Raw genomic sequence first — 23,235 nt, 5'->3', positions numbered from 1 at the left:
TTCCCTGAAGTGTTTCCTGCCGACACTGAGTCTAGGCAGATAGCGTAAACTCAAGAGTAAACTCAATCGTCACTGCCAGTACTTTGTTTAAAAATTGATAAAGTTTGGGCTTTTTGCATTTGAGTGAGCCACGTATCTTTAATTTTTTTATTAAATGAAAGCCTTACTGATGGGAGGAAGTAAAAAGCACATACAAAAACGAAGAAATCCGCAGCAACTATTCTTTAAAGATACAACTTCTTCAGCTTCGTATTATTAAGTATTAGCTAGTCTTGCTTTGAAAAGCTAACGATCTTCCATGGTGGCGAGGAATGCGGCAAGTCGGTCGCAATCCCTTGTAATAGACAATTTTAATTTACAGTGATAAGTTTAGTGCACACAACGCCTGGGGAACACAACGCGCCGCACGTTGGGGACATAACGGCAGAGGCTGTCGCGCACATGGTAAATTCACCATACGCCACAACCGAAACGTGAAGTCCGCTTTGGCGTAAAGAGCCTTGAATCAGAGTACTGCTCTATGCCATCTATAGGCGAAGAAATTAGCTGCAGTAGCGGACCAACGTGGCTTTCTTTCGTAGCAGCCATGCCGTCGATGCTCACAGCCGTCGAGATATCGCGAAACAGCCGGCGGTAAGAAACGCGACGGCCATAGCGTGCGCATCTCTCACGCACGCAAACGCATGCACCTCTCTTAGGTTCAGCGCATGCGCAGTCTTACTCTCTCTCACTAGTTGCGAGCGCGAGGCCGTTGCGTGCTCGAAACGAAACCTCTTTGATAATACTCAGCAATAAAAAAAGTCACTCCAGCTTTTTGGCAGTGATCTATACCGTTTTCTCAAAGTCAGTTTCGCAGAGCATAGCGGTTTTGCAGGCCGTTCGATGTCATCCCACGAGCCACCTACCTAGCCACCTACCTGACAGCGTACCTAGTACGCTGTCATTCTATATCTGCAACCAAGTAATTGCAGCGTAAACTTTGCCCCTTATGCATGAGGCCTGTGAAGGCACATTGTCGATCAGGTTCCTGCGTTCCCTTTGCTGCAGCGACTATATTTGTCATAATTTTATAGAATGAACTTTATTTTGTTGATGGTCCGGGATTTCAAACCTAGGACTCCACTATCGAGAGTCTAGTGTATTCGCCTCTGCTATAAACGTCCACTTTTGAGGCATGCGAAGGAAAATGCTAAATGCTATCTCATTGGTTCTGAACTTAAGACAGTACTGAGGCTGCTGCTTTCAGAGCCGTCCATTGCAGCAAATGCATGCATATGAAGTGCGAAAAAAAAAATATGCACCACGACGACTATGCTATCGGTCTGTGCAGCCAGACACTCAGAAGCTCTTGTCTAACTAACAAAATGCTTAAAAAGCGTTTTTCCCCTATCGAATGGTCTCGGCACTATGTTTACCTTTGTAGTTTACAGAATGTTTCCTCGTACATATTTGCTTCTTTCTCTTTGTTCGGAACATTCAATACGCTAACTTGAATAATTCCACAAGCGATGCATGCTAATCATCTCAATAGTCATCCCTGCTTAATTTAGGGAGATATATTCTTGGAAGTTGAACCATAACATCCGTATATTACATTCATTAGCCTAGACGTGAGGGATCAATACGAATGGATGTTAAAAACCCGAATCAACAATTTCATTATAACAAAGAAAAAAGCCAGTGATAATATTGCACGTTCATCCATCCCCGTGAATCCTTTAAGCAACATTAATCCCCACATATCAATCCATCAATCAATCAATCAATCAGTCAATTGGACAATTTATTAAGCGTAAAAAGTAGGCTAACACAACACTTATTTCTGTCCAGAAGGTACCGCAACAATAAAACAAAACACGTACGCCGAAAAGGTTGCAATTATTGTTCGTTTGCCACGAAGCTAGGTGATAAATTAAAAACCTTACTTCCTTAAGGTCTGTAATGGTAACGCTGGTAGATTCATGGACCGAAATTGAACACACCTTGCTCAATGTCCACACTCTGGTGACAAATATTGTGCGCATTATTCAGCGGGTTTATCTCATGAGCCATTGTTTTCTCTCGCTATTGTTTATTCTTCGAGTGACGTCAGAAACAAAAGCAAAGTCTTCGATTTCACATAGGCCACCTGTTTTTCACGCAGCCATTTTAAAACTGGAATATAAACACTACGCACAATGGATTTGCAATTTACAGACTACGTCAGGTATGTACGATAAACTCGCAAATAGCCTGAAATGTGCACAGCTAACATACGGCCGCCGTGAAGCCAACGTCTTTAAAACAATAAAAGACTGTATCACATGACAAGAATTTGCAAGTACTTCATTTTTTTTTTGCGTGAGGCTGCAAGGTCAGGTCGACCTGGAAGTTTCGCCCCGCCGTGGTGGTCTAGTGGTTAAGGTACTCGGCTGCTGACTCGCAGGTCACGGGATCGAATCCCGGCAGCGGCGGCTGCATTTCCGACGGAGGTGAAAATGTTGTAGACCCGTTCGCTCAGATTTGGGTGCACGTTAAAGAACCCCAGGTTGTCGAAATTCCCAGAGCTCTCCACGAAGGTGCCTCTCATGATCATATGCTGGTTTCGGGATGTTAAACCCCACATATCAATCAACCTGGATCTTCCGAAATAATAAACTCTTTTCGCAGAACAATCCACCAGCGTCTTCTCTTTTTCGTGTATACCTTTGTGAGCAGAAAGCAGCGACAGCTCCCTTTCTGAGCATTCCACCCTCCCCCCAGCTCTAATTTTCATGAGAGTATTTAACGAAGTACACTAATAAGGTGATGTGAACGAAGTAAGGGGAGAAATGCTTAACTAATCAGGCAAATTGTTTTCAAATTTAGTACACTAATTATCAAGCAGCACTTGTGTGTTCACTGCTTTAAATATTTGTAATGTTTGCATACCTATTCGTGATGCATAATTGTATCATGTAAAACTATTGTGTGTCGTAGCTGTCACCTGAATTACAAAATTTTATAAACAGTCACTCAGAATTTAGACTGCAAGTCTCAGAAAGGTACAAAAGCAAAAGTAATCAAAGAAATATATTATCTTATAACATGCAGCACGAATTTCTATAGTAATTATTCATAATTGTAAGCATCGCCCGATTCACTAAATAACATTTCGCATCCTTCTTTTTAGGCTTTTCCACAGGCATGTGTGTATACCGGGTATTGCGCAAGGCAGTGCTGCTTATATGCCATCTGACACTGGGGCACATGTTTCCGAACGTGATCGCCCCATACCCACATCTCGCATTGGTTTGTTCCTGAAATGAAAAAAAAATACGGTTTGCCATTGTAAATATATCTTTGATATCAGTGGTTACAAAGATAATCTGCGATACCCAAGCAGTACAGATTGAGTAAAATACATCCGCAAATACATTAGGGAGATGTGGTTGCTTTATTACTACTCGTTTCGGATAACGTAGCAGAGACAAAATCACCCAGTTAAACTCTAAACACCACCATATTAGCAGCAGAAGCCCAGATATATGGATGCCTAAGCCTACAAAAGTACATTGGCATATTAGATATGCGATGACGCAAAAGCCACACAAAGAAATTCTAACCCTGATGGCACACGAATAATCCCACACAGCGCTTACTTCTTAAGAAGGTAACACTGTGTTAGCCATTGTGCCTGCGCTCCTCCTTATGCCACTTTGTTCGATGCGCTACCACGATGACAGTTTGAGGCACAGACAAACCGTAGACGCAATGATACAGCCCGCTATAATAAACCAAGAAATAGTACACTCTGTCACTGTAGCAAAGTTATGAAGTTGCATATTCCTCTATGTGTTTGTCTAAATCAAGTTTGCAGGATCCATTTCGTCAGGGAGCAGGCAGCGTAGATCACAAGGCATGCGCGTAAGGGCAGTGTCTTGTGGACTGTGTGTGCAGGCTCTTTTTAGTCCCTGCTCCTCTTCATTCATTAGACTGGAAATTCAAGAAACATGTTTAAATTTCTCAATTTGCAGGCAAATGCAATATTTGTTATTGCTAATGGCATCATTTGGGAGAGTCTTTAAAGAAGTAGCGTTTAGTGGAATTTGTCGGTTATATCATGTGCGAAAAATGAAGTCCATCATTTGAAAACGCGCTACACCTTTGAGGTATTGGAAGAGGGACCATGGGTAATTATTAAGAAGTAAATTAAAGTTGCATAACTTCAGCGATGTCAGGGAAACCGAATTTCGGAGGAGCACACCTGTTAAAATCCACGTCTAGAATGAGTGGACGTCGTCTTAACAACCATAATTGGACACCCTGGAGTGGCTGAATGGGCTTAGTTTAGAATTAAAGCCCGTACAACGCCCATACCTTCATAAACGCCTAAGTGCTACACCACAGTAATTGTGCCTTGAACAATGACGTCATTCTGGTCGTCTGCTTGTGGTGCTCATCGGTCCTTCTGTTTCGCTTTCACCGTCAAACTTGGCCGAATTTCATGAAGCTAGAACTTTTACTAGAGGCCCCTTTTCTTATACCTCAACGCTGCTACAGATATCTCAGATGTATATCTTAAAGCTGCTTGAAGAACTTTGTTGCTCCGCCGCGGTGGTCTAGTGGATAAAGTACTCGGCTGCTGACCCGCAGGTCACGGGTTCAAATTCCAGCTGCGGCGGCTGCATTTCCGATGGAGGCGGAAATGTCGTCGGCCCGTGTGTTCAGATTTGGGTGCACGTTAAAGAACCCCAGGTGATCAAAATTTCCGGAGCCCTCCACTACGGCGTCTCTCATAGTCATATGGTGGTTTTGAGACGTTAAACCCCACAAATCAAGAACTTTGTTTTCTTCCCATTTGGCAAAACCACATCCTTGCTTTTATGAAAGGTCAATTAGCCTCGGTTTGTACACACTGTCTTAAAAGACATGTTTACTTGTTTTAGAAAGTCTGCCTCTACAGCAAACCCTATAGTGAAGGCAACAACGAAATGTTGCGTTTCCTGATTCTTGAGAAGTTTAGACGCATTTCTTAAAACAACTTCTGTTTGACACAAACTCCAGCTGTAACGTGCAGGAAATAATATGATAAGGGGGCATTTTTTCTTTTATTTCCTACACAAACCATTACAACAACCTCTTGCATTAGCATCCATTCTTGCCTTATGCTTCTTTACAGTTTACTATTTCCAGCGAACTGCCCCGCCGCGGAGTTCTAGTGCCTAAGGTACACGGCTGCTGACCCGCAGGTCGCGGCATCGAATCCTGGCTGCGGCAGCTGCATTTTCGTTGGAGGCGGAAATGTTGTAGGCCCGTGCGCTCAGATTTTGGTGCACGTTAAAGAACCCCAGGTGGTCGAAATTACCGGAGCCCTCCACTACGGCGTCTCTCATAATCATATGGTAGTTTTGGTACGTTAAACCCCATTAATCAATCATTTCCAGCGAACTTTTTTACGACCGAGGCTTCCCGGGACGAAATTATAACGCGTCTCTCAGCTCGAAGCTGGTATGTTCGAGATAAATTTGACACTATTATTTAGTGCATACGGAATGCACTAAATATTAGAATCTCTATAACTAGTTTTGCAGTTATCCTGCCTGCGCGCTACATGCCACACCCATGTCCCTTTCTTTTTCTTGATTTCAATTATGATATCTTGAGCCTGGTTTGTTCCCTGATCTACTCTGCTCTCTTGTCTCTGAAGGTTACACCTATCATTTTCCTTTCCATCGCTCACTGCGTCATCCTCAAGTTATGCTGAACTCTCTTTGTAAGCCTTCAGGTTTCTTCTCTATATACGTTAACACCAGCAAGAGGCAGCTCTTACATACCTTCCTCTTGAGGCCATTGAGGATAAGTAACTGGATTCCCAGAGATGGCAAGTAGGTCATGGGGAGACCGAAAGTTAGATAAGCAGGTGAGATTAGGAAGTTTGCGGGTATAAAGTTGCACTAGCAGGCACAGGGCTGATTGACTGGCGGATGATGGGAGAGGCCTTTGTGCTGAAGTGGACGTAATCGGGCTGACCATGACAGTGATGGTGACGATGAACTAGTCTTGCGGGTACATTCTTCATAAACTGGAAAACGCCACTGCTCACCATCAGTGCACTGAAAATGATAAATTTATTTATAACTGTCTCCAACGTTCCGTGAACTGCGCAGTGTGGAGTAAGGCGAAATCAGTCTTCGTTTGCCGGCAATAGACAAACGTATGTGATCCATGAGACTCGTGGTCTTTCTAGAACCTTCGGCGAGTTGTAATGACGTCTGCTCTGCGTAAAACGAAGCTGCCCCGTCGAGGCGGGAGCGTTTATTGGTATTGGTGCCTTAACGGCAATATTGTCATCATTCTGATACAGAGGACCGTGCAAGACATTGGGAACCAAAGCGCAAGTGAAGAACACATAGTTATGAGCTTCGAATGAAAATAAAAGAGAAGTTAGAAGGGAAGGGTCTTTATTGGAATCCAAGCTTAATATCAGGCCAGACAAAATGACGAAGGGTACTTGACTCCTTGAAGAGCATTCGCGACGCTAATTCGGTGATGCTGCGTTTTTCGTTTTGTTGTTGTTTTTTACCAAACAGAGGCATGGTTGAGTGGCATATTGTAAAATTTAGAGCAAAAGCCCACTATTAAGGTGAACTATAATTCGACAAGGTTTGGAGGCGGCAGGGGGCGGGGGCTGTTATGGTCACAGGTCAAATTGAAGATGGTGGTGGAAGAGCTACGCTGAATCAAGATGCACATACGTGCTTATAATTAAACGCTTTATTTAAGAGCTGGTGTATCGTCTAAAAAACGTAGCCTTCCTTGTCTCGTTGATACGTACCACCTGCCAGCGCCTTGTCAAACAGATAAAACGTATCGATACACGCAGTCAGAACACGGTTCACAATGCAGAAATAGCTGTTACGCCATATTTCCACGGGCTCTCACTTCCGCTTAACAAAACCACACAGTGGTTTGACTAGGAGACACTTTTTTCTGATAAAAACAAGCTAGGGAGACTATGTTCAATGGTCGGCAACATGCTTGACAACGTCGGAACGCGCAGTCGCTCTATTAACTAAAAGATTAGATTCGTGTCCTGTAGGGCCAACGTCGCCTATATTCTATCCCTCTGTCGTGTGGTCATGTCTACGTGGGCCAGACAGGCCGATGTTTAAACTTTTGTCTTAGGGAGCATCAGTCTTCCTTGAAGGGAAGACCCCTAACGCACCTGGCCATGCACTGTGCTAGGTACCAGTGTGAAGCGTAATGCTCCGCCAAAGAGGTATTGTTTAGACACCACGATCGCATGACAGGAGAACTTGTCGAGGCCTACCACTTCAACGCCAGGGTGCCCATCAGCGTTGGCAATCTTTCTTCGGTCTTATCGCAAAAGGTAGTCGCGCTACTCATGTAAAGGAGGTAGACCGGTGGGGAAAGGTGTGCAGGAGGTGTTTTTGGTTTGTATTAGTGCCTGCTGTTTTGCCCACGATACACATGCGCTGGATTTTGTTGGGCACCTAGTATAAGTGTTATATATTTTCGGTTCAAGCATTAAAGCTTTCAGTAGTGAGTAAGCGCTTGGGGTGTACGCTTTCTTGTCAGTGTTTTTTTCGCGCTACAGCTACGTTATGAATAATCATGCATACACAGTTTTTATTAGACCTCGTAGGGCTGATAAATAATGTGAAAACGAAACAGGAAAAAGTGGCAGTGAAGAAGAGACCACATAGAAATATGAAATATACTGAGAAATTGAAAGAGGGGAGGGGGGGGGGGTTGCTGGCTCAGGTGGGGCCGCTTGCTCAAGTTTTCACTGTATGATCAAATGAAACAAAAAAAATGAGTCAATCATAGAATTATTTTTTGTTTTGCTATTGTAGAAAGCACGGAAGCCGGAAATTGTTTTATTTATTCAATAATAGTTAGGAATTATGCACCATCAATATCCTTTATGTGTGGCAGTAGTACAACTATAGATAGCGTAATTGATTCCTTTCCTGGCAATGCGACCACATGTGAGACCTCATGTGAAATACAAAACCAAAATTTTCCTAAAGGAGTTCCCAAATGGTGCTTTTGACTCTAATCTCTTCGTCCTCAGCACAAGTACATAGGCAGTCTGATCTAGAAATCATCATTATTTGTAGCTCTTTCTCATCTTCGTATGAACCCATACATTATTATTATTATTCAATTACTGTAAGAAAACCACCTTGAAAAGACCCGTGGAGGGCCTATATTTGCACGGGGACTGATTACCTTCGATGCTGGTTAGGTTCCCTGCAATGACTGTGTGCGTTATAAATCGTCGGTTGTTTTGCTTGCATACCACTTATACTCACGTATACACTCAATGCATTAATTTAGTTTGTCATTATCGTGTTTCTATTCAGTGTCCTAACGCGAACGAAGAGGTTAAGTGTATAATAAAATCTCACATGTCACATATTTGCAGTGACACTACACTACGCCAAGAAAAGGCTATACGTGGTCCTCATTTCTCCCATGCATCTGCTGCACCCTCTCTTCTAGGCAAGATATTCCTTGACCAGACTCTTGCTCCTCTGCCTAGACGTGCAAATGCAGTGGCTTTATTTGCTTTTACCATGCTTACACCGGTAAACAATGCCAGATGGTGCTCCGCTACCACCTGCTCGGTCTCCCTGCGACAGCTGTGGAGGATTTCCTCTCTTTCCCACGATTCAGAATACTTGTCCTGTGTGCCTTTTTAAAGTTTGAGACTACTGTGGACCTCAACACCCTATAGAAGATGGTCTTGGCTTCGTCCACCCTTCCCGGACCGACAAAATACTCTTGTCATCTACTCACCCCTTCAAGATATCTTCTTTCTTTACTTCTATAAACTTTATATCCCCATTCCCCATTTCTTAAGGCACTAAGACATGTCCCGACAGTGGGTAGCATGCAATAGCGTTTCTTTTTTTATTTGGTCTCAAATACCTTTCTTTTCTTCTGCCTCTACCTGTTTCGATTCCTCGGTATTGACCGTGTTGCCGGTACGGACGCAAGATGCACAGCGAATTCTTACGAACGGCGAGGGCGTTTGCGGGTCGTAGGCACAGGGAAAGGTTCGTGTACGACGCCTACTACGAGAATCGTAGGCATTGAAACACTTTGAAATACTCGTGCGATTTCACAAAGGAAAATGATCAAATTCAAGTATTGATTTATAGTGATGAAGGCCGAGGTATTACACATGCGTTTGTGACGCAGATACTATCAAAGATGCATCTTTATTGTTCCAAGTATGTGCGTTGGTATGTTAGCGTTGCTAATAAGTGAGCTTAAGTTTACTTACCACCGACGTCACGAGTGAAAACCAAGCAGTGCTCCACGGCATGCCAGAAAACTAGGTGGTGATCAACGCCATGTTTTCCTGTGTAGAACATGGATAGTTTGAATTTACTTGAGAGGACTTCAAAGAATGCACGTTCATTTATTTTTACTGTTAAATTGTTATGCTTAATAAAGATGTTGACCAAAATAAATGCTTGAGTTTCATAATTCTTTTTGAGGAAGCTACCATTTTTTTTATCTTGTCGCTATGCTGCGCCACCGCGGTGGTGTAGTGACTTAGGTACTCGGCTGCTGACTCGCAGGTCGCGGGATAGAACCGGGGCTGTGGCGGCTGCATTTTAAATGGAGGCCAAAATGCTGCAGGCCCGTGTGCTCAGATTTAGGTGCACGTTAAAGAACCCAAGGTGGTCGTAATTGGCGGAGCCTTCCACTGTGCGTCTCTCATAATCATATAATGGTTTGGCGCATTAAACCCCACATATCAATCAAGTCGATCGCTATGCTGAAATATCATGAGCTTTTTTAGGACAAATGTGCTCAATGTCTGATAATATTTTTCAAATATTTAGTAACGGATGTTTAAACATGTTACGGTTACAAAGTACATTTGTGGCATAAAGAGGTTGCCAATATAGAGTGTGAAAGTGTGTTTGCTTCTGCAAAGATAAGATTATTTTGGCGGATAGAACGAGGCCATATAAGAGGCAAGGTTGCCAGGTGGAGACCTTTTGTGCCACTCTCACTACTTTTTTTAGGCCGGTTGCGGCAAAAAGAAAACCTTGGTTTAGGTACCTTACTGCTGGTTTACGCTTGCTTCAACTTCAACCAAATTAGAAATAAGTTGTGAAGTCGCAGCTTTTATAGTTCTAAAAGCAAAAAAAACGGAAAAGTGAGCCCCGTAACTCTGCATCTGGTGCAACACCTCAACAGTACCTCACAAAGAATGGGTGTAAGAGGGATTAAAAGGATATGATTAAAGGTGTATATATTGAGAGAGAGGCACACGGAGAAGGAGCGACGGAAGTAAATAGAAGATAGGAAAGATGAACACGGTCGCAGGAGTCCGAGGACGGGGCACCACTGGCGAGAGCTCTTGTCCGCAGCAGGAGATGGCATAGTGCTAATCCAGTCGGCCAGCGCTACGCTGTCGTCGTAGTCGAGCGAGACCGAAGTAGCAGCTACAGGTTTTCTAATACACTGTGCCAAACATTGTAACCAAGGAATATCTGCAGCTCTCAATACTGAATGTGGTGCTTTCAATATCTAAATAAAAAAACATCTCAATAGCTGGCTGGGACTGGGAGGGAAACATTTGCATGGCGCCCCATTTCACAACTAAACCATGAGCGGAAGTGAACAGCACAACAGAAAGAACTCCGCATCAAGGACATTGTTCACTCATCGATATTAGAAACCACGTCTCTGAAGAACTGCTCGTTTCATTTCTTAAAAATAGGTATAGACTGCTACTGAAAATATTAGGTTGGCATCGTTATCTCGCGAGACGTTACCACGGAAGTTCCTATCAAAATTAACAGAAACTGTGATATTACGCAGACTTGTCCAATATTATTCCTAATATTGCTGGTATGACTAGCCGTCTACGAAAAAGCCATGCATGGCGTGCGAAAAGAACGTCATTGCTGCAATATTGCAGTACAACAATGCCGTTATTTTGCACTATTTTCCGCGAAATTATTCGTAATGTCTACAATTTATGCTTTCATCCGAGAAATTTTGGCTTTAGACGCTTTCCTTGCAGATATCCAATTTCCACATGATTGCTTTTGCATTTAATTATTTCAACAACAGTGTCGCAATTCTTTTCGCAAACGTGTCTTTACTCTTCGCTACGTTTACGGCCCTTCGCTTGAGACGGTTTTTTTTTCAACTATTTCTGCCCATTGCATAGCTACTTTATGTCTTTTCGACCTGTCAACTCCTTAAAACAGCAACATGCAAGTAAGAATGATTAGACTATTATCTGCTGAAACACCGTTGTGCATGCTCGAGCAAAGCGCTAGTTATAAGAAGGTGGGAGAGTACATGCTTTGACATATTCAGGGAATAAATATTTGTACTTTCAGAAACATGCTTGCGTCGCGATATCTTGCGCATTGCCGTCCTTCTCAAGTCTTGAAGTCATTACGATACCTTACTGAGCTATTCTTCGGCCATAAGACTCGGTAGAAGCGGCGCTGTGAAAAAAATCTGCTACCGTCGCATCCATCGCCACCCGGGAGCGAATCGGGTATTGGAAGGAGTATCATTCGAAAATGGCATAGGCACTTGCGTAGTCATGCATATGCCAGAATAGAACCTCATCTTTCGGTCGTGTCCGGAAGAGCTTCCTGAAAAATGAATAACCTGGGAAGCTTTTTCTGACAATCTAGGCTTCAGAAAAGTGAGGAATACATAAAAATGAGCAGTGGGTACCAGAAAAAAGAATGAAATCTTTTGGTGCAATGGTACCCTCAAATATAAGCCCTCCGACATCTGTTCTGCAAAGCCTAAATGTGCTAAATCTTAGCTTGTTAAAGCGTGCAAGTACGTACATTGATGATCCATGTACTTTGATATGAATCTTACGATCAGAGTTACCCATTCAGCTTTATCATTTGAAAATGGTGCCGGCGATTTCCGTCTCTTCAGTAGTGTTCCTCGTGCAGCTCGCACTTTTAGTGGGTTGGACTGTTTATTACGTATCTTGTAAGACTATGTTGATGGTTGTCTTCGATTTTACATACTGAAGATGAAATTACGTACTTGCCAACTTTGGGAGGGCACACACCAAAACAAAAGAAACCAGAAAGTCATCATGGCCAACGTTTTACGACTTAGGCTGTATTCCCACGAGGGATAAAATTGTGATTCAGCCTGGGGGTTGCGTACTGCGTCACTACAAGTCACCAATTCTTGCGTCCACGCTTCGGTCCGTGCGGAGTGATTCGTGAGGTGACGGAAGCCAAAATTACAGTTGGATTCTTTGGGGAGCAATGCCGAAATCCTCGCTTGTAGCGTGAACTCTCCCCTGTCGTGTGAATGCTGCCTGGGGAGGGATCCGAATCAAGTTACATGTCACGTGACTGATCTATACGTGATCACATCCGTCTGCGAAAATCACTTTACTTGCGTGACGCATGTGTCAGCGTTTTCTAGTTAGAAGTAGATTATTTAAAGAGCAAATGTTATGTACACGATGCTTTATTCTGCGTCTGCTATTTTAAAGCGAGACGTTAGGGACTACGACCCCTCACCAAAACGCATCGTTTGGACTCTTACTTACCAGGACCGAAGAGGTAACGAAAGTGCGGATGCAGCCGCCCGCGCGCCTAATCACCGGGCACCTCACCCAGACTATTCCGGCTCAGAGACTTGCCAACCGCTTCTGCGATTCAGAGAAATTCTGATGTACTATTGCGAACACCATTGGAATTTCCCGGTGCCTGCTAAGAGCCTGAGTAAGGCCGATGAACGAACCCTAAGGCGCCTGCAGAACAACACCTTGTTGAGCCCTCCAGTAGTAAAGTACTTTGACCCATAAGTCAATGGCCGGTGGCCTCACTGTGGTGAAGCCTCTGTTAAGTTTCACATGGTGTGGGCACGTCAAATGAATTCTTGATTGATATGTGGGGTTTAACGTCCCAAAACCACTATATGATTTTGAGAGACGCCGTAGTGGAGGGCTCCGGAGATTTCGACCACCTGGGGTTCTTTAACGTGCACCCAAATCTGAGCACACGGGCCTACAACATGTCAAATGAATTCTTCCATTCCCCCTAACCTTTCCCCCACTAAAGAGGTAAGGGAGGCAGCCCTACTCAATTGCTTTGGGCTGGAGGCTCAAAGAGCTCTAGTCCAACGGGTGCGGGTAGCGGCCTTGTCCACTGGGGTCCCGGGGTAAAGACTCCCCCTGTCTGAAGGGCCCTTACGGGGCTGCAAAATCTCCATAAAAAATGTTCTTCACAAGCAGATATCTATCTGCTAATTGAGATTACGTGAGCTGACAGTGTGCGTAATGTTTATCATGCTTCCTGAGTCTGGCTGCTGACAGTATTTTAATACACGGTCGCACTGTGGTCAAATGCTGTGCATAGCTGCATACTTGAGGTTACCATAAGTTTCTGTCAGGGTTGCACAAAATAATAAGAGCAGAGCAGCAGTATTACACCTCCTCACATGACCAGCTGAGGAGTATATTAGCAAGGAAATTACCAAACACTGTGAATAGGCCGTACCACTGCTTTTGCTTTTCTACTTACTGCAACAGCTCTAAAAATTATTAAAACTACGCGTTCTTATTGAGTAATTCAGGTCGATGGCCATTCACATCGCAACAGTAGCACCGACTGTGGCATGTCGTCGTCTCGCTCAACGCAGTCGCGTGTCCTTTTGGTTTTTCCATTGTTCTTAAGAAAAATCTAGAAAGAACTTTATGGCAGTTTGGTTTCTTGGCCAACTACCTGTGAAAAATTCATAGCTCTTTGTCGTAGTGCTAAGCAAGCAAAACACAAAATTTTAACCAAATCTTCATTTCACACCTACTAATTTTTCGAACAGATGGCACTACACGTCTTGCAAAACTCCAGAGCTGTACATCTATGCGGAATAAGGAAAGCATAATTTCCTGATTTGAACACGGACAAAATTTGATTTTACAAGCACGTTCTTGATGTGCGCTGGTCATAAAGAAATGAATTTCTGTGAGCCCGGCTTAGAGTAAGCAGGTATTTGGTAATGACTTGACAGCACAGCATTGTTTTCTCTTTGGTGAGTCATTGTTCGGGTAAGGTGTTTAGTATGGTCCGCCCTTACACCAGTGAGCAAAAATGTTGCGGTGTTGCATAAAGTGCAGGACATCGACGCAACACCTTTCTTTTATGTTTCTTAATAGCTTTTGCTCTCATTTTTTGTATAAACAGTAACTTTCACAACTACCACACCGTGAACACATAGGTGATCTGATGCGCTCGTGTACGTTACCTGGCCTGTAGCTTAGACGCATTATTGGATCACCACCTTTTCCTTGAAGCAATGTTGCATAGCTCTGCGTGGTCCTCCTAAAATTGTTTCGTGAACAAGAATTTCACAGCCTTAGTGTCTCATTGCAACAAATAGATAAGAAATGTTCATCCTATGAAAATCATATACAATGAGTCTTTACTCTTTGAAGACATGCCACCTGAACGGCCCAGCAAGCATCTATCATTAGAGAAAGAAATGCAGGGTATTTTGTGACCAGGGACACATTGACTATGACAAGAATTATGACTCAATATGGGGCCGTGGGCATTTCGGGCGGTGAAGCGAGAAGTGCTTCATACAGTCGACTGAGAAGAAATTATGGTAACTTTTGTATTGTCTTCTTGCACGAATGGATAAGAAACCTTGAGACACCTTTTTTTACTTCTCTCTTCTTCTGTTTTTTTCTTTTTTTGCCCACAACTTTCTTTCTAGTACGTCTGCGGTTCCTGTAAGCCGAACACAGTTTCAGCGTTCACCTGAAGGGCTTCATCTTTCCCTCTTTGTCACTGTCTCATACCGGTAGTCATATCCTTCTAACAGTATCCTCGCCGGTGTTTCCTTCCACAAAGTAAATCTCAAAATGCTTCGCACCACTGCGCTCATACGTGTACCGTGTGGCTTACGAGTATATACTCAGCTCTTTGATTTTGTATGGTCATGTCGAAGACAACTACACACTTATAGATACAACGTATATCAACACCTTTGCGAGATCAGGATCTCATATTTTAGAGGCCGATTCCAGCGATAGTTGACGTGTCCAACATTTTATTGCCCCTGGTGCAGGAGACAGTCCCAAACACCACTAGGAGCAGATATATCTCGTGGGCAGAAGGCTCATACAGTGGAATAAAAAGAATAAAAAATATGTCTCAGCCCACCCATCCATGTAAAGCATGTGGCAGCCGAGCAAAGCTGAGCCAAAAGCTCTGGGAATGCGCCGGCGACAACTGTCGTGAAAACACTGCCGATAGCAATGCGCCTATAGCGGCTCTACATTCCAAATCACAAGTAGCCTCGAGCTCACTCGTTTTCTCCCCGTCACCCAGCTTCGGGAGCGGCTGGGGACCTTGATCGTCTGCGCCGCCTTCGTTGCAATGTTGCCCTACAAAGCTGAGAGCTAAATGCCCAACAGTGCGTCGTCCGGTAGGCGGAGGCTGCCGCCTCAGTTCAAGCATTCGGTGGCGCCAACTGAAGCCACTAAGACCAAACTGCCAGCCAACTGTGAGAAGTAGCCCGCTTCGGTGCGGTGGTTTTGTGACTAAGATGCTCGGCTGCTGGCCCGCAAGTCACGGGATAGAATCCCAGTTGCAGCGGCTGCAATTTCGATGGAGGCGAAAATGCTGTAGGCCTGTGCGTTCACATACTGGCGCACGTTAAAAAAACACCGTTGGTCGAAAGTTCCCGAGCCCTCCACTACGGCGTCTCTCATGACCATATGGTGGTTTGAGACTTTAACCCCAAATATCCATCAATTGATCATTTTAAGAAAAAAAGTCTTTTTTCACCCTCGCGGTCGAGTTAACAGAAGCTGTGATTTTTTTCGTAAACTTGGGCTTCTGAAGTTACCCTATCATGCGTTGCGGTCCCGCGCGCACTGGATAACACTGACCAATAAAACTGATTGATTGTTATCTGAGGTTTATTGTCCCAAAGCCACCATATGATTATGAGAAACGCCATAGTGGAGAACTCCGGAAATTTCGACCACCTGGAGTTCTTTAACGTGCACCCAAATCTGAGCACATGGGCCTACAGCATTTTCGCCTCTATCTGAAATGCCGCCGCCGCAGCCGGGATTCGATCCCGCGACCTGCGGGTCAGCAGCCGAGTACCTTAGTCACTAGACCACCGTGGCGGGGCGGTCAATAAAACTCCACACGGTTGTTCTTTCTGGCGACGGAACTCAATTCTACAATTAGAATTGTGTTATTTGACAATCAGAACATGATACTGTGGCGTGGTCATGGTGGTGACGTAAGAAGCAGTCAGCTTTTTTTGAACCTAATATTTTATTAAGGTGATTCTATTCCCGAAAATTGGAAACACAACGTGTGAGCGATTCACAATGTCAACGGACAGCAGCGTGAACCAGTGTCAACAGTGCCAAGCCTTGATGTGCGTCACCACTTATACCTGTGTCACCGAAGATTGCAGCGTTATCACTAGTGGCTACGTAAGTTTCAGAAGAAGTTTAAATGTTCGCGTTGTGCGCGTCATCTCATCGAAACCTCTTAAGATTACTTATTCTTCGGTTGTTCTGGCGCAGTTTTCGCAAGATGGCGTTTACGAGTGTAGTGGGAGCGTAGCGTAAATATAGAAACGTAGAAGTGCGTGTAGCAGTATCTTAATGCTACTGATTTTTATGTTTTATACCTTGCTCTTTTTCCTGTTTACGTTTTTTCGTCTACCTTGGGTTGTTCATGTTGCCTTTTAAAGGCATCCTTCCAACAGATAAACCAAATTCGTAGATTTTTGTTGCAAATAATTACCATTGTCTTCAGCATGCCAACTATTGAGAGGTTTTGGTCTGTCCGTAGGAACACGTCTTTGAATACCCATATCAACTAAATGCACAGGAACTCACTCCCTTCTGGAATAAAGTTTCTTATTCCAGAAGGGAGTGAGTTCTTGCATTTTTTTTGCATTCGGCTTTTTTTTCACACCATTTCTAGCAACGAATTCACGAAGGCTCCACGCTTTTGAATACGTTTGTCCCGTATGTTCGTCGATGTACTGTGCAGTGTTTCTTTTTGCAGAAATCAGATTCACTGGATCCCAAGAAGTTGTCTTCCGGTTCAACGCAAACCTGTGTTAGCGTCGGCTGCTAGTGATAGGTAATACTACACACCAAAGTATGTAGTTAAGTGTGCAATAAATGTCGAGAGACCACCTTCCGCCGAGATGACTTCAAGCAACGACTGAGCCTTTTATGAGAACAAGACCGCGATGGCACATTTTCTGGAATTCAGTAGCACTTTTAGCTTTGCGCAGCGGCGGTGTCGTAATCAATGAAGTTTGAACTGAGGGGTGATTATTGCTAAAGGAAAGTTTCTTCCAGTTGCACTTTTTGAGGTTATTTGCAACAAAATAGCGCATTGTATACATGGTAGTGGAGTTAACAATGTGAGAACATCTTGGCAGCCTTTTTGAAAGTTCTCGTGTGGTTTCTGTTTTCTGAATTCATTTTTTTCTTGTTCTCTGAGTTCTCCGGAACCCGTTGCAAAGCGAATTGGCACGTGTCGAACGCCAACGTCAAATATCTATCCATGCGCGTGTCACATAGATAATAATATTACTAATCTGTTTTCAAGTGTTAATAATTAGCGCTTTTTAATCAAATGTTGTATGTCTCTTGAAGCTGCTCTTGACGGCAAACGCATGTCCTAGCGGAAGGCGTTCGTCTTGCAGTTAAAACAGATAAAGAGGGGCTTTGATTATTTTCCTAATCCCTCCCCTCCTATGTATTGTCCTTCCAGGTCCTTAGGATATGCAAATAAATAAAAAATAAATAAAAATAGACGCTGTTGATCACTCTACACTTCAAAGAGGTCACATTGACGCCGCGCAATAATAAGGAATTTCACAACATTGCAACTCAATTCTATCCTGATGCATCACTTGAACAAATAGGTAATGAGATTCTCTATAGGTAATTTTTCACAAGCACTAGCTTCATATTTTCAGATAGCACTGCCACAACATTCTCACGTTATCTACTACACACTTGCCCCGCCGCGGTGGTCTAGTGGCTAAGGTACTCGGCTGCTGACCCGCAGGTCGCGGGTTCAAATTCCGGCTGTGGCGGCTGCATTTCCGATGGAGGCGGAAATGTTGTAGGCCCGTGTACTCAGATTTGGGTGCACGTTAAAGAACCCCAGGTGGTCAAAATTTCCGGAGCCCTCCACTACGGCGTCTCTCATAATCATATGGTAGTTTTGGGACGTTAAACCCCACAAATCCTATCCTACTACAAACTTGAATCATCAAAAGGGCAAAAGACGCTTACCATTTCCCGTTTACTTCGTAATGCTGTATAAGGAAATAATGCCTTGAATTATACTTGTGTACTTTGCTGTAAACGCACTTGTGCTTGTGACCGAGAGTACGTTTCTCGAAACTTCGATAACGTATCCAGACTTTTTCAAAAGTGTGGAGTGCCTGGAAAATTAATATTTAAAAATAACTAAGAATTATTCCTCAAAAAAAAGCTTTAACTTCTCGTAATCACCACTAAGGTCGTACAGATGTACAGAGCATCGTTTTGCAAAGAAAGCAGTGGTCTTAAACTTTTGAACGCTGAATATAAACAACCTGTCGTTCTGACACATGGCCACACAAGGTGCTAACAAAGGCGACAATAATGTTTCGTATTGAATGCCTGCTGTTTGCGCAGGATTTGTTAGTTTTGCCAAAAGCATATAGCCGAAACGGCTAGAATTCAAAAATCACAGATCGTACAATTGCACTACGCACATATAGGATGTCCGATAGCTGAATATAGGTACGCTTCATATTAAGGAACTTTTCTCTATATCCCACACGTACACCACACTTTCGCGTTCTTCTGCACCAATATCCATGCTCTGTAGTCATCGGGTTTGAAGTTACATTAAACACTCCATACATCAGTATTCTGCCGAACGTTTTGTGGATAGATCAGTAGAGATTCAGGCGCTGCCCTCTGTGGTCGCTCAGCCCGAAAGGTGTCACGCCACTGCGTTTCGTCGGTAACCAAATGTTAGAAGAAAATCGGCGTGGTTAGGTTAAGGTGCACGTTAAATCATTCGAGGTGATCGAGATTAACCCGCATTCGTTTGTTTTGGAGAGTGTCTGAATCAAGTCGTGTTTAGAGACCGTAAAAATTCCAGAAAATGTGTATATATTTTAGCCCTCATGTATGACGAAGTTGGTTATTTTTAGTTTTTTATAGAGGTCGTGTTGCTGACTTCCATTGCTGCAACATGTTTTTGTAGAAGAGCGTAAAGCAATTATAATATTTCTACTATTACTAGTAATGTTAACAAGATTATTATTATTATTATTATTATTATTATTATTATTATTATTATTATTATTATTATTATTATTATTATTATTATTATTATTATCATTATTCAATAATAGTAGTAAGATTCAAAATTTATTGCACGTGCCCAGGAGCTATCATAAAGTGTTCGTGCAGGCGCACGCAAAAATAAATCAATGAACAATGAACATGACAGTATATTCCACAGGAACAAAAAAAACTAATAAAAAACAGCCAAAACGCACAAACAAAAGGAAATCAGCACGAAATGGGAAGAGTAGAAAAGAAGACGAAAATCACGGAATCGCAGTGATAATTAGGGGAGTATCCACAACTACGTGGAAGGCTTCCTAAAAAAATGAAAAACGGTAGAACCTGTACATTGCGAAAAACTACCTTAAAACAGTACAAAGCTGAAATAAAAGCCATGACGATGAACTTTGAAAATCATCTAGATAATAAAACTTACCGTTATATATACTTTGTATTCTGTGCGCAGTAGAATATTGAAAGAAGTTGACAGGTATTTGTTATGATCGATCCTTGAATGTAAACATTTGACAGAAGTCTATCTGGTTAGGTATGAAACTGTGAGATGATGTAGACTCCAAGCAAAACTTTTGAAGAAACCCGACGTTTCGACACCGTCTTGGTTCCTTCCTCAGGGGTGACTTCGTAGGCTACATAGCAGCAGCGTCTTCAAAGCACTCGAGGGACGGCTAGTGACCCCTCTCTCTCTTTCTCTCGTTTTGCCGTGGAGCGCAGTCCTTGTATGTACACTGGGGGAAGGGTTCAGAGAGAGTGGTTGATGTTGATTTCGGAACCCTTCCCCAGTGTACACACACAGACTGCGCTCCACGGAAAAACGAGAGAGAGGGGGGTAATTAGCCACCCCTCGGGTACTTTGAAGACGCTGCTGCTACGTAGCCTACTACGCAGTCACCACTGAGGAAGGAACCAAGTCGGTTCCGAAACGTCGGGTTTCTTCAAAACTTTCTGTTGGAATCTATGTCATCTTCCAAGATCGATTATCTTTGTTAAACTTTCGTCGAATTCAAAATTATACACAACTAAGAAGCAAAGCGCAGCATATTATATCGTGAACTGTTTTATGAATAAATAAGACGTGAATGTGATTTCGTCGGCAGTGAAGTGATGGCAGTGATAATAAGCTGGCAGTGTAAGAACCAGGTACAGAGACATATCTGAGAAAACAATGGTTATAAATGCTTATGAACGTTTTTTGGACTCGCTCAACGGCCTGAATACCATATACAGTGATGCCATTACAGATCACAGATGCATACTAAAGTTGATGATGAAATATTGATTGCGAATTTCTGGAAGGCTGTAGGAGAACTGCATTTTTCAGAGATTATAAAAAAACTGCCCAGAAAATGAAGGCCTCACGTGGCGTTACGTTAAGTGTGAGCAGAAAAATTGAGCATGCTATCAAACAGAACTCCAAGATCACTCAACTCAAACCATACATAACGACATGTTATTGACAAAGTATAGAAATGACATAATGGATGTTTTGCGAGGTATATGCATGAACATGGTGTTTGAGGTATTCAGGGAAAGGTAATTATTCTCATATTGTTCATAGAAAGAACACAAATCTGACTGCAGCAAGCAACAGTCGTTAACTGAATGAATTTACTTGAGTATCTTGATGTCATCTGCACACAGGAGAATGGAAAAATAATGAACTGCAGAAGCGTAGTTAGCGTAAATAAAAAAATGGCAGCATATTGCTACGTGCCAGTACAAGGAGCTGAAGAAGACAAAGCATATAGACTGGTGCGAGCAAATCTGTGTGACTGGCGCTGCTCGCCTGACCGGCTGAAAATACATCGGTGAACACCCCTCTGAGTCTGTCTCCTTACCGTAACATATTTGGTGGAGTTGTGCGATCCCTGTCCTCGCCACGGAACTCCGAAACGGACGCTCCCTCACGGCTTACAACATGAACACTCAAGACTCGGCTACATCCTCTCCGGTCGCTCCCCCTTCTGCCCGACTTGTCAACCCAGCGCCCGCTACAACTTTCGTGACGCTTCCCGCGCTCAAAGACCCCGGCGTGTTCTCGGGCAGCGAAGGTTCCGACGTCGACCAATGGCTACGCCTCTACGAACGCGTCAGCGCCACTTACAGGCGGGATTCCACTCTTATGCTCGCAAACGTCATCTTTTCTCTCGACGGAACCCCTCGTGTTTGATTCGATAATCACTAGCATGACATAACAAGCTGGGACAGCTTCAAGGCAAAGATCCGTGAGCTTTTTGAGAACATCTCTGGTCGTCGTGAAGTTGCGAAAAATGAGTTGTCGACTCGCGTACAATCTTCCACGAAGCCCTACATCGTTTATAGTAAGGCTGTCCTTTCACTATGCCGCCAAGCTGACGAAAATATGTCTGAACCTGAAAAAGTTGCGCATATCCTAAAGGGTATCGCCGACGATGCATTCAACTTGTTGGTATTCAACAAGGTGTCATCTGTTGAAGCGATCATTCGAGAATGCCGCCGGTTCCAACAAGCTAAAAGCAGACGCATCTCCCATCAGTTCCAGCACCTCCTTAACACTACTGCGATGTCCTCGTGTCTCGACAGATATCATCCACCAGACACCTGTGACAACTTGACGCGAGTCATCCGGCGGGAGCTTGAAGCGGCTGCTCCAGCTAAGGTGGGACCAACGTCCCCCGACCCCTCTCCACCAATTACGTTGCCTCTCATTCAAGCAGTCGTCCGGCAGGAAATCGCCAGCTTGGTAATTCACACTATGTCATCGCTTCCCCGCACCGACTACCAGCCCCGCTACACGCCTGCACGTCCCTTCCCGACCGGCTCTCCCTCAATGTTCCGTAATCCATCCGCATGGCGAACACACGATGACAAACCAAAATGCTTCTCGTGTCACAGAATCAGGCACATTCCTCGCCATTGCAGAAGTCGCTGGGGTCCTCCCGCACAACCGTCCTCTCGTCTCTTCTATGCACGTCCTGCCTATCGCCATGAGACCAGCCGCGACCCTTTTGCCCAGGAACCTGCTTCTGAACACCGCTACTCCCACTCTCCATCCCCCCAACGTCGCCAGTCTCGTTCTCCACAGCTCCGCCGACCATCTCCCCTGCCTTCCCACGAGGTTCCCCGACGGAAAACTAAGCGTTGCAGCCCCTGGAGGTGGCGCTGCATCGCTCGGACTGACCGAAATTCCTCTTTTGACGATACCGACAAAACGGAACCTCATAGACGTACAAGTAGACAGCGTACAAGTCACTGCTCTTGTCGACACTGGTGCCCAACTTTCCGTGATGACGAGTGATGTTCGCTGCAAGCTCAAGAAGGTTCTCACACCTGTGACCACTCAGTTCCTCCGTGTTTCAGATGGTGGAATAGCATCTATCGTTGGAATGTGCTCCGCTCGTGTGAGCATTGCGGATCGACACACAGTTGTTCTCTTCACCGTCCTTAATAAATGCCCCCACGACGTAATCTTAGGCCTTGACTTCATCTCCGCGCATTCTGCCCTCATAGACTGTTCGACCAGTACGCTCCGTCTACACTTGCCCGCAACAGAACCTCTTACACAACGGCCGAGTCGCCTCTGCACAACGGGACACGCGCGCCTCCCTCCACAGACACTCACCTACATAGAGCTCGTCTCAATACTACCAGTTCCCGACGGTAACTATGTTCTGACCCCTATCACCGATTTCCTCCCAATCCATGGCATTACATTTCCGCACACCATTCTGTCCGTCGCAGGGAATTCTACGTGCCTTCCAGTTGTCAACTTTAGCTTGACACCTCAAGTTTTGCCACAAGGGATCTCTTTGGCGTTGCTCTGTACCTTAGAAGACAATGCGGTAGAGGTTTTCACGATGGCCGCCCCTTCTGAC

The 23,235-nt window shown here is 44.1% G+C and overlaps 1 protein-coding gene and 1 pseudogene across 3 annotated transcripts in view; one reads left to right on the top strand and one right to left on the bottom strand.

Annotated features, from left to right (window-relative positions):
* Positions 1-3,038: 3,038 nt before the first annotated feature.
* The window catches only part of LOC119168099 (uncharacterized), a 36,554-nt gene continuing 16,357 nt past the window's right edge, over positions 3,039-23,235 (bottom strand). For 2 of the 3 annotated variants that reach the window (XR_012883893.1, XM_075865332.1), the window contains exons 2-5: positions 18,311-18,462; positions 14,260-14,336; positions 9,278-9,355; positions 3,039-3,278 (exon numbers count right to left, since the gene is read on the bottom strand). Coding sequence is in view for 2 of the 3 variants with exons in the window: in XM_075865332.1 (XP_075721447.1) it covers positions 3,148-3,278; positions 9,278-9,355; positions 14,260-14,336; positions 18,311-18,462 (438 nt within the window). In the remaining variant the exon portion in view is untranslated. The remainder of the gene's footprint in view (positions 3,279-9,277; positions 9,356-14,259; positions 14,337-18,310; positions 18,463-23,235) is intronic. The other variant, XM_075865333.1, reaches the window with a different exon arrangement.
* On the top strand, positions 17,284-17,457 carry LOC119168786 (U4 spliceosomal RNA; annotated as a pseudogene).

The sequence above is a fragment of the Rhipicephalus microplus genome, chromosome 6 (genome assembly GCF_043290135.1).
Source record: "Rhipicephalus microplus isolate Deutch F79 chromosome 6, USDA_Rmic, whole genome shotgun sequence".
Taxonomy (NCBI): Eukaryota; Metazoa; Arthropoda; class Arachnida; order Ixodida; family Ixodidae; genus Rhipicephalus; species Rhipicephalus microplus.
Note: the sequence above shows the minus strand (reverse complement) of the source record. Positions and strands in the feature narration are given on the sequence as shown.